This window comes from Sinocyclocheilus grahami, unplaced genomic scaffold (genome assembly GCF_001515645.1).
Source record: "Sinocyclocheilus grahami isolate Dianchi unplaced genomic scaffold, SAMN03320097.WGS_v1.1 scaffold449.1, whole genome shotgun sequence".
Lineage (NCBI taxonomy): Eukaryota > Metazoa > Chordata > Actinopteri > Cypriniformes > Cyprinidae > Sinocyclocheilus > Sinocyclocheilus grahami.
The window spans coordinates 664,099-676,778 of record NW_015505628.1 but is presented as its reverse complement, the minus strand read 5'-3'; the positions used below and the strand labels follow the sequence as shown (position 1 = coordinate 676,778).

The window sequence follows — 12,680 nt, the reverse complement described above, 5'->3', positions numbered from 1 at the left end:
GAATGTGAGCATTTGCCCACTCAAGTCGGTTACGACGACGAACTGCAGTCAGGTCGAGACCCCGATGAGGACGACGAGCATGCAGATGAGCTTCCCTGAGACGTTTCTGTCAGTTTGTCTTTTTATTGTGGCCAGCCTAAGGCACACCTGTGCAATAATCATGCTGTCTAATCAGCATCTTGATATGCCACACCTGTGAGGTGGATGGATTATCTCGGCAAAGGAGAAGTGCTCACTAACACAGATTTAGACAGATTTGTGAACAATTTTTGAGAAAAATAGGCCGTTTGTGTACATAGAAAAAGTCTTAGATCTTTGAGTTCAGCTCATGACAAATGGGGGCAAAAACAAAAGTGTTGCGTTTATAATTTTGTTCAGTGTAGAAGCTGAGGAGAGATTGTGTAGTTCAGTTACCATTATTTCTGTTTTCTGAGTAATCATTTGCATTCTTGATTCAGTTTGGTTGATGCAAGGCTTTTTAGGCTTTTTCTGTAAGCGTGCAAGTAGTTCCAGGTTTGTTGCGTTAAGAGTTGCTTATCATCGGTGCAGATCTTTTAGATATCACACTTTGACATGCTTAATGTTCTTTCAGTGGAAATGATTGCTGATTTAGATGATAAAAGCATCTGTTATCATTTCAGGAAGAGTCACTCCCGTTCTCACGGATTCAGTGAGACTCTTGGTCTTTACTGAAGCTTGAGTTTTGAGTGGAAAGTGATTTATAATTTTTTGGATGACAGGCAGTTTGTATTAAATGAAAAATGTAGGTTATGCTTAAAAACGGCAGACATTGTGTGTATTTCAGTGACCTGACAGGCTAAGCATTTAAAGGGTTAGTTCACCCAAAAATGAAAATTTGCCCATAAATTACTCACCCTCAAGTCATCCCAGGTGTATATGACTTTCTTTCTGCCCTGTACAGTGAAAACCGGGATTCATCCGGGAAGAGAACACCTCTCCAAAGTGCCAGACGCCATCGAATGTGAGCATTTGCCCACTCAAGTCGATTACGACGACGAACTGCAGTCAGGTCGAGACCCTGGTGAGGACGACGAGCATGCAGATGAGCTTCCCTGAGACGTTTCTGTCAGTTTGTCTTTTTATTGTGACCAGCCTAAGGCACACCTGTGCAATAATCATGCTGTCTAATCAGCATCTTGATATGCCACACCTGTGAGGTGGATGGATTATCTAGGCAAAGGAGAAGTGCTCACTAACACAGATTTAGACAGATTTGTGAACAATTTTTGAGAAAAATAGGCCGTTTGTGTACATAGAAAAAGTCTTAGATCTTTGAGTTCAGCTCATGACAAATGGGGGCAAAAACAAAAGTGTTGCGCTTATAATTTTGTTCAGTGTAGAAGCTGAGGAGAGATTGTGTAGTTCAGTTACCATTATTTCTGTTTTCTGAGTAATCATTTGCATTCTTGATTCAGTTTGGTTGATGCAAGGCTTTTTCTGTAAGCGTGCAAGTAGTTCCAGGTTTGTTGCATTAAGAGTTGCTTATCATCGGTGCAGATCTTTTAGATATCACACTTTGACATGCTTAATGTTCTTTCAGTGGAAATGATTGCTGATTTAGATGATAAAAGCATCTGTTATCGTTTCAGGAAGAGTCACTCCCGTTCTCACGGATTCAGTGAGACTCTTGTTCTTTACTGAAGCTTGAGTTTTGAGTGGAAAGTGATTTATAATTTCACAGGACTGCATTTTTGGATGACAGGCAGTTTGTATTAAATGAAAAATGTAGGTTATGCTTAAAAATGGCAGACATTGTGTGTATTTCAGTGACCTGACAGGCTAAGCATTTAAAGGGTTAGTTTCTCACGTTACCATCATCATGTCATCGATCAGATGGTGTGAGATATTCAGCGCAGCTCCAGCATTAGCATGTTTAAGTGCTCATGAGTGTCCACACACGCTTAGTATTCAAGAGCGGCGCTAGACGGCACATGCGTGTCACCTTCAGCGAGGGCAGGCTTTATTGGCTCAACACAGTTCCAACAGTTTTAATTTAGCAAAATTTAAAAAAAAAATCCTGAAAATAAAACACAACGATTTATAAAACAAACAAACAAAACAAAACACACATTGCATCTTAAAATGAACATCCTGCAAAGGTAATTTGATGGTGCGTATGAATGTGAAAATTAGGGCTGCAAAAATGTAATTGTGATTTTTTTTCCACTGATAAAAGTTGTGATTATGATTTTAAAATGTGATTTAAAAAGCATCCAGGTTTGCTGTTGGTGTGCTTATATATGAGAATGGCTATAATAATAATAATAATAATAATAATAATTGTTATTATTATTTTATTATTATTACTAAATAAAAATATAGAAATGACTTAGTGAAACCAAAATATGAATTTTAATATTTTACTGTAAAAGAAAAAAGAAAATAATTTAAGAAAAATATTGTAAAACTACATTATATAATATAGTAAATAAAATGGTTAAAGTAAAACTATGCCATTGCAACTGTACAATTACAATACTTGAAACTTTTTTGAAAATTCTAATTGTAATTAAAAAAAAAAAAATCCAGGTTTGTGTTGCTTGCTTTTGGTTAAAAATGTTGTGCTTGTATGAATATGGCAATATAACATACAATGTTATTATGTCATTTTATAATGTCATTGTTATTATTACAAAATAATATAATAATAATAATTATATGACTATGTCATGCAACTATAAAATTACAATACTAATATTTATTTGCAAACATTAAACCCTCAAGCTTTTATTTTGACGGAAAAGCACTCTTTTGTTGATCAGCGCTTCTCCGTTACTCAGAGCTCATGTAAGTGTGTGGGCTGAACACAGAGTTAAAATAGCTCACTGAAGAGTGAAGAGCAGGTGTTTCCAACCAGATGCTTATCGAATGGTTTTGTCAGATGACTAACTGGAGGAGATATAGAGAAGCTCACCGATTCCTCTGCATGTAATAGAAGGAGGAGTTTCATTCGTTTATTTGAGGAGCCAGCCAATGGCGTGAGTTTGGGGGCGGGGCTATCGGTTTGCTTCTGTTTCTTTGTATCTGTTTGTTTTTCTGTTTGACCAATGGCAGGAGTGTTTGGAAACTAAATCATAATTATACAGTTTAATGACACGTTTCGAACCAACTCGTAGATCTCAACACTTTTAAAAGCATAGTTCACCCAAAAATGAACATTTTGTCATCATTTACTCACTGTCCTGTCGGCCCAAACCTGTATGACTTATTTTTAGGGCTGCACGATAAATCGAAATGGAATCGAGATCGCGATACGACAGAAGCTGCGATTGTCATGCGTATCTTTCAGTGAAGCACGGTTCTGTGATCAGCAGTAAATCTCCATCCAAAGGCCAGAGAAACATCAAAAACGCCCCGCAGAAGAAACCCAGAAAATGCCTATCGCTGCTGCTGAATAAACAGAAGATTCAACTGCTTTCATTGATTCAACGTGACTAATAAACACACGACTACGGCAATATACGGTTTATCTGAGTTCCTATTATTATAATTTTCATTAAAATAAAGTATATTAATAATGCAATGCCTTTATCACTGCTTAAATACTGTGAAATATGTTGCGTGCCACAGAAGGATGTATTTCAAACACTCGACTGACGCTATGAAGTGAGTTTGGAGTAAAAATATGTTATTAAATGTGCTATTTTCACGTGCTTTCAGATGGAGCAGCATTTACTTCACAGAGCCGTAGTTCACTGAGAAGCTATGCAAACAGCTGTCATTATCGCCAACGATTTCTTCGATTTCAGAATCGCGCAATAAAATCGTCTGCGATTTTTTTGCGTAGCTTGTCAGTGAACTACGGCTCTGTGTAGTAAATGCTGCTCCATCTGAAAGCACGTGATGATGATTTCCTGCTGATTACAGAACCGGCTTTACTAACAAAATGCGCATGACAATCGCATTCGATTAATCGTGCAGCCCTACTTATTTTTATTCTGTGGAACATAAAGGTAGATATTTAGAAAAATGTCCCTGCGTTGTGTTTTTATATATTTTTTTGGTCCATGCAGTGAAAGTCAGTGTTGTTTGGACTCAGTTCTCAGTAAATGCAGTTCCACATGAACTCCATCTCTGCATCTGCTCTGAGTTTGAGCCGTTTTAGGCCCAATCCCAATTCTATTTTATACCCCTTCCCCTCCGCATACCCCTTCCCTTTGTGCCTTGAAACAGTGTCAAGGGGTAGGGGTGAAAACATTCCCCTAAGAATTGGGACACCTTTACAGTAAAATATTACAATAGCAATTCTTTTTTAGTAATTTTCATATTTTTTAATAACAACAACAGTAAAAATATTTTTAATTACTTGATTGTTTTATTTTATAGTTTATAGTTATATTTTATAGTATCTTTTTATATTTTAATTTAATAATAATAACAATAATAATAATTATTATGATCATAACTGTTGTTATTATTATTATTATATTTTTAAATGCTTGATTTTTTTACAGTGATATTATAAAAGTACTATTACCAGTTTGTATTTTTATTATAATTTTTTTTAATTTGAACAATTTATGTATTTAATATATTTTATATATATATTATAATTTTTATATATTTAAAGCTGTAGTCCGTAAGTTTTGCCTCTTTGTCGCCATCTCTGTTTGAAAACCTGTAATTGCAGCTGTGTACTAGTGTAGACAGACTTTAGCTGTTGTGCCGCGGCACGACATGACAACTGTCGCGTCTGGCGTAAACACGGTGTTAGTATGCGATGACAACAATCGTTGTCATTTAGGAATAAGAGTAAGTGGGGTTTGGATCGAGATTACGATCTTTTAAACGGGTCATATGATGTCCATTTTCAAGTTGATATGATTCTTTAGGGTCTTAATGAAAAGTCTGTAACATAGTTTGGTTAAAATTTCTCAGTGGTAGTGTAAAAAACACCTTTTTTTACCCTGTCAAAAACAGCTCTTTTCAGATCAAGCCATTTTTGTAGCATTTCCCTTTAAATGTTAATGAGCTCTGCTGACCCCGCCCCTCTCTTCCTGCTCTCAGAGGGACTGTTTACTTTAGCCACATTCATGGTGAAACTTGCTAATTAGCACATTATTAGGAAAGGCGATTTGCAAAGATTCATTACAAAATGCCTGAACATCTTCCGCATACCACAGTCATCGGAAGTGAGAAAAAAGTGTTTATTACGTTTGAAATATGGATATTTATCTTACATAAATGCATGGATTCGCTACAGGAGGCCTTTATTCACCTCCCGGAGCTGTGTGAGGGACGTTTTATTACGGATGCACGCACTTTATTTCACGTCTTCTGAACTGTTGACAACCAACACCCGCTTACCCCCATTGAAAGGCTTGGAGGGGCCAGGACAATTTTTAATATAACTCTGATTGGATTCGTCAGAAAGAAGAAAGTCATATACACCTAGGATGCTTTGAGGGTGAGTAAAACACAGGCTAATTTTAATTTTATTTTTGGGTGAACTAACCCTTTAACGGCTCAGAAACGGCTGATTCGGCATCAGCCAATCAGAGTGCTGTCCCACGGCTGGCCTGGAAACCCAGAGTCTCCGGTGAGAGTAATCACCCCACTCTCCGTAACGAGCTCACCTGGGATGTCTTATTTTACCTCAAGCATGCTCAGAGTCACAGTGAGGCTGCTGCAGCCATGCAAGAGATATAATAAACATGCAAATGTTGTAATAAACCCATGTGACCTGTGATATGCTGTATGTTGAGTGTAGAGAACATGCATCTGCTTCATGCAACCCTATATAGTACATACACTCATGCACAAACAGATCCACAGCTTTCATGAAACATGCTCAAATATGTAGCTACAGCTGAACAATATTTAATGCAAATCAGTGCCATAATTTCTACTATGTAATAGTGTAATATTGTAATTTTGTAATGTTGTAAGGTTTTTTTTCTCTTTGTGTGTGTGTGTGTGTGTGTGTGGGATGCCTCATACTGGCAGAAAATTCCTTGTATGTTATGCATACCTGGCCAATAAATGTTGTTGTAATGTGTTGCACGTTATAAAGTGTGCAGTCAAAATATTTAATTATTATTATTATTTTGTATCTCTTCAAAAAAAATTTAATTCTTAATATTTAAATTTTTTAGTTTTTAATATAAGAATCCAATTCAGACTGATTTGTTTTTTGTACAAATCTCAAAACAGTTTCATTGTTTTTATGAATTAATTTATTGTTTTTTTGTCTCTTCATTTTGACATTGATATCAGAATTTTTTTTGACTATTTCTAAACTATTTCAAGAAAGGGTGTACATGTTTTTTTATTTTTTATTAATTCATTTAAAAAAAATGATTAGTCATAACTTATTCTGTGAGTGTGCAGTCATAACTTTTAACTTTTGTTATTAAATTTGTTTTTAATTTATTTTGTTACTTTGTCTTTTCCTCATTTTGACATTTAAATCAGAAAAGATGCATTGCTATTATGCAATATATATATTTGTAATATTATTTTGTTGATCATATAATTGAGGGGACTGTATGGGATCAGATTCCCGCCAAATGTATTGCAGTCACGGATAAAAAAAAAGAACAAAAAATTTAAAAACGCAAGTAAAATTATATTGCACAAAATTTTAAAATGAAAGCAAAGTTTTCAGAATAGCAAACAATGGTCACGGATCAAAAAATAATAAGTGTAAATAAAAAATTTTAACGCTTGAGGTATTCAGCCAATCACAATGCACTGGATAGCTGGCCAATCAGAGCACACCTCGCTTTTCAGACCGATGAGCTTTGTAAAAATCGACACGTTTCAGAAAGGCGGGGCATAGAGGAGAAACAATAATGTACAGTATGTGGAAAATAATGTGTTTTAACTTTAAACCGCATAAACACATTTCATTACACCAAATACACAAAATAATGTTCTTTTTAGCAACATCAAATATGACCCCTTTAATAATCCATACAACTGCAGCAGTGGAGGACTATTATTCTGCTGCGTGATACTGCGGAAGAACTGATGAAGGCACGGTTTGATCTTCGGCTGACCAATCAGCAGAAACGGGCGTTTAATTCCCGCCCACTTGTAGAAATCGAATATTCAAGCTGTTTATTCATTTTTCCACCCATGAACGAAAAACCAAAATTTAAGCTGAATTTTCGTTTTTCGGAAAAAATCGAAAAAAGGAGCCATTTTCAAATTGTTCTTCTTTCAATATTAAATAAAAAAACTAATGATTGAATAATACATGGATTAAGTTGTGTTAGTCAGGTGTTAGCAAAGTTGTTCTTGCTATTCATTCATTGAACAGTCCATACCATTCTCGGATAAAGATGGTCATCTTTCAAAAACTGTCGGCCCAATGTTTTCTTACAGCGCAGCTGCTCACGACGGTGACTGTGAAGAACCACAAACACTGCTCTTCAGCTCAAACACTGTGCTCTCCTGACTCAACTCCTTTCACTTTTCCACTTTTCTTGTGGATATTTGGCATTGAAACACTGTTTAGTGGACATTACCCATAATCCTTTGCTACTTTAATTTGCATACACAGTCTGACTTACAGAAAAGAGGTTTCCAACGCAGTTTTTGGTTTTAAATGTTAGTGAATGTAATTTGTAATGTACGTTATTGCTATTATTATTGAAAGATCCAAATTTTTTTATCATTTTGATGAATATGTTTGGTCTTTTTAAGGTGGCGCTGCTGGGAATGGACATAGTATCTGCTTTAGTGACCAGACTACAGGAACGCTTCAAAACACTAATAGGAACAGGTGAAAATGTTTCTATAATAATAATAATAATAATAAATTATTATTGTTATTATTATTATTGTTGAATATTTATTTTATTTATATATTATTAATAATTATATTAATATAATAATATATATTGATATAATATATAGATTCATATTTATTTTATAATATTAAATAATTTTTTTTTAATATTACAATGATTAAAATGTACTCTTTAAAATTTAACACTTTTTAAGTACGTATTGTAAAGTTTTATGTATTTGATCACTTATTTGAAACTAATTTTTGTGACAATACAGATGCTAATAATTTCATCTAATCTTCGTAATATTTCTTATTTTTGTTTTTCTCTCAGTTCTGCCCAGTTTAATTGATCGTTTAGGCGATTCTAAGGACCAGGTTCGAGATCAAGCGCAGTCACTTCTATTAAAAATCATGGACCAAGCGGCCAATCCGCAGGTGAGACCCTCACAGCGTCCTGCTTTAGAGTAATATGACATCAATTGTGGCTTAAACTTATGAAAGTATTATTGTTTGCAGTATGTTTGGGACCGAATGCTGGCCGGATTCAGACATAAAAACAACCGGACCAGAGAAGCTGTTTGCTTTTGCCTTATTGCCACTCTTAATGCGTATGTACCTGGGTTCTTTTAATATCATTCAGGGTTTTTATTAGTGATCGACCGATATTGATATTCTATTACCGATACCGATACCAATTATTTGCATGTTTATGTGCCCGATAACCGATATGCAGCACCGATATTTATTTACTGTTATAAAGTAAATAAATGACTGAGTGAAGTAAGTCCATGCTTCACTTTGGTTTTTCCTTCTTTCAGTCATCTTAAAAAAAAAGTGTTGAAAATTAGCAGTCTTTCATGTTAAATTTAATCTTCATATTACAACAATAAAAAACATTTTATTTAAAGCATCAGCAGCAACACTAATATTAACAATAAGCAAAATAAATGTAGAAGGTCTAATGTTTTCAAATGGAGAAAATAAATGAATGAAAGGAGTCACATCAACTTCATTTTAAACTACAGTGTTAGTAGGTTTATAAACTGTTTAATAGGCTAAAGAGTGAAGAATAATTCACTGGATAATGTTAATTCACTGAATAATATTCTCTGGAATATTGAAATGTAACAAACAAAACATCGTATTTTATTGCATTTCTCAACTGGCATGTTATATCAGAATTACTAATAATGTTTTTGTCGTTTTAGATTATGAAATGCCTGCTGACAGCGCGGTTTATCTATGCAGTTGCACAGAACTATACTCAAACTGCGATCGCTCGTGGAGATAATAAATCATTCATTTTCATAGAGTTGTATCTATTTAGATGTTTATTAGCGAAATAATGGTTATATAGTAAATGTTAAAAAAAAAGTAGGGTGTTTTAAACAAGTGAATCTTGTTAAAAGTTACATGCGGTGGCCGTGCTGGAGCATTTCCTGAGCATCAACCGCATCAACCCGGTGAGTGAACAGCGATATGAAAGCGGCTTCACGAGACTTATGATGAGCAAATATACAACAGAGAGAGAATTAAATTTAGTGTTTTTATTTCCAACATGCGCTCATTCATGGCTGCATATTATTTAATTCACGCAAAGTTACGTCTTTATTGGGACAGGACTTGACGGATTATCTTATGTGACTCCGTGAGTTTGTTTCTATTTCTTCGAGCCAAGCTGCATAATCTGCATATCAGGCATTTATGTAATACATCTCTTTTGTGCATTAATGGCTGGTATGTTAAATAAAGTTTATTAACTACAGCAAATCAAGTACCTGTGCACGCCATTGTTGTTGCCTTGTTTCCCCTCAGACGCACGGCAATGTTGATCCTGCGTGCAATTCTCAAAATATCCACAAGATGGCGGTGTTTATCGGTGAATCCGATGTTACAAAACCGATAATCGATTATTGTAAAATGCTTACAAATCGGAAAAATATCGGTAAATCGGTCGATCTCTAGTTTTTATTAATATTTTGAATCATTTTTAATTGTGATAATTAGTTTTTTTCTTCTTCTTCGTCTTCTTTTTTTAAACAATTCTAGAAGTTATAGTAATTTTTTATGTGCTTTTTTCATTTTTAGTTAAAAAAAAAATCATTTTTATACATTTTTATTTCAGTTTTTGTTTATTATTTTAGTACGTCAAGTTAAACTAAATTAAAATAAGTTGCATTGGCAACTATTTGAAATAAAAATGAATGAATTAATAGTTTTCAGTATTTTATTTCAGGTAACGTACAGCACATTTATTGTATGGTTTTAGTTTCAGTATTAACTCACCAATTGTAGTTTTATTCAAAATTGTATTTGTTCTCATGTTCTGCAGATCCGGAGCTCAGGGTTTAACCCTTAGCAAGATAGTCCCTCATATTTGTCATCTGTTAGGAGACCCAGCGAGTCAGGTGAGAGGGTTTTGTTCTGCTCTTCCTCAGATCACTGGGTTTGTAGCGTCCCCTGCTGGTCATCACAGGAACTGCTGCTGACTTCCACAGCACTGTGGCTATACCATGGTATAGTGATGGAAATACCATGCTAGTGTGATTATATAAAATGCTATTGAATGTTTACTGTATTCAATCATATTAACATGCCACTATATAGATATATGGAGTACCACAATGCAATGCAGATTGCGATTGTTTAGTATAATATTTTGTGTAGTTTCACATAATTTTCTGAACAGTTTTTGAGCGTACTGTTAAAAGCATCTGATGAATGACTGGATGTTTCTGGTCAGGTTCGTGACGGTGCGATGAACTGTCTGGTGGAGATTTACAGACACGTCGGGGAGAGAGTGAGGGTGGATCTGGGGAAGAAGGGGCTGCCGCAGTCACGGTAATAAAACCACATCAATAACAGTTATTATTATTAAAATCACGTCCTCATAGCAACAGTGTCAACCACATTTTACAAAACAGATTTTTATGTAATTTATTACAAATGCATTTTAATTTTTGTTTTGTTTTAATTTAATGTTATACTTTATTTTTAACTAAATTTAATTTAATAAGTGTTATAAAAAATGGTTTTACTTATTTACTGTGCCAATATTGTGTGCTTTTTATTCTTCATCTTTTTTTTTTGTTAGAGTGCCATCTACATTTTTCAAAAAAATGTTATGTAATGTATTGAAAATGTATTTAAATTAATTGTTTTAAATAATTTTAATTTTAATGGGAATTTAATATTTTTTTTTTTACATTTGTATGTATTTTTAATGTAATGATTTTTATCATTTGAAGTTATTATAAAAATGTTTTGGTTTTACTTTATACGTTTGCATAAACTACTTCATAGTTTTGATAGCGTATGCTTTTTTATACTTTATCATTTCTTTTTATTTTTTCCACTACAGTGCCATCCATATTTTACAAAACATTATTTAATCTTTTGAAAATGTATTCAAATTTGAGAAAAATTTTTAGTTTTAATTTGAATGACAATTTAATTTTAACTTTTAAAAAGTATAACACCATTTTTAATTGAATGATTATGAGTTATTCTAAAAATAAAATCTGTAATTGATTTATATTTTCTTAATTGTCTTTGGTTTTATTTACAGTGCACAAACCACTTCATAGTTTTTATATTGTATACTTTTTATATAATTTTTACTTGTATCTTTTTACTTTTATTTTACTTTTTGCTTTTGTACTTTTTATTTTTTGCTTAATTAATCAATCAATTTATTTATTTTTTGTGCTGTTTAAAAATGTATCTGTGTTTGATTTCTGCTCTTTTCTGATGAGCTCTAATGAAGTCTTTCTTCGGTCTGTTTTGTTCAGACTGAATGTGATTTTCAGCAGGTTTGATGGAGTCCAGCGATCTGGGAACATGATCCTGTCCTCAGGTGAGTCAGTCTTGTTATAACTGATGTCACACATGATGATCTGTGTGATTTAATAAGACACTGTTGGCTGTAAATCACTTTCTATTACTGTGAAAGCGTATGAAAGCAGTATCAGGTGCTCTGTGAAGTTACCGGCACATGAACTGTGGTTTCTTCTGTGTGTGTGTGAAATGCTCGCCGCTGAGTTTGTCCCCATTGTTAGGCCATTGTTTCCTCACTGCCCCAGTTTCAGTGTGTGTGTGTGTGTGTGTGTGAGTGTGTGTGCACATCGTGTGCGTGTGCGTGTGGGTCATCGCATGTAACTCACACACGCACACACACACTCACTCACACACTCACACACACACACACTCACACTCACACACACACACACTCACACGCACACACACACACACACAGAGTGAGTGTGTGAGTGAGTGTGTGTGTGCGCGTGTGTGAGTTACATGCGATGACCCACACGCACACGCACACGATGTGCACGCACATCGTTAAAACAACAATTACCATATTGCTTGTTTTTGCTCTATTTCGCCAACAAAAATCATTCCGAATACAGCCACAGCGCTGTTTTGTGTCTCTGAGCAACATGACGGCGTTTCGTACCTGAATGAATCAACCGTTTAAATGATTCGGTTCAATCGCAATGACTCACTTATTAACAGTGACTTGCTGCCACCTGCTGGCGGTTTTGATTTCACATTTCAGCTTTTTCTTTCTTTTCTTTTTTTCATGTTTTAAATAATTTCAAATATCAGTTTTCAATTTTTTATGTTTAATATATCAAAACATTATTTATGCATTTGTAATTGCAGGTTAAATGCATTCATGTCTTGCATTAAACAGTGTGTAAATGCATCTAAATGCCACTTCAGATGCAGCTTCTTTTGACTCAAAAGATAATGGACACTTGGATAATGGAAAAAATGGCTTTATAAAGGTAAAAATGCCCATAAAATGCAAAAATCAGTTTAAACTTATTGGAAAAGATTAATTTCTATCAGTATGAACTGACCACCACACAGAATATGAAGAATATTAAAAAACATTAGGAGTCAGCTGTCTTCG

At 34.3% G+C, this 12,680-nt stretch overlaps 1 protein-coding gene across 1 annotated transcript in view; it reads left to right on the top strand.

Moving 5' to 3' along the window:
• The window catches only part of LOC107552390 (CLIP-associating protein 1-like), a 76,901-nt gene that overhangs the window by 5,818 nt on the left and 58,403 nt on the right, over positions 1-12,680 (top strand). Inside the window, exons 3-8 of the mRNA XM_016234258.1 lie at positions 7,672-7,750; positions 8,091-8,194; positions 8,276-8,367; positions 10,092-10,167; positions 10,503-10,600; positions 11,551-11,615. Of these exons, the coding sequence (XP_016089744.1) occupies positions 7,672-7,750; positions 8,091-8,194; positions 8,276-8,367; positions 10,092-10,167; positions 10,503-10,600; positions 11,551-11,615 (514 nt within the window). The remainder of the gene's footprint in view (positions 1-7,671; positions 7,751-8,090; positions 8,195-8,275; positions 8,368-10,091; positions 10,168-10,502; positions 10,601-11,550; positions 11,616-12,680) is intronic.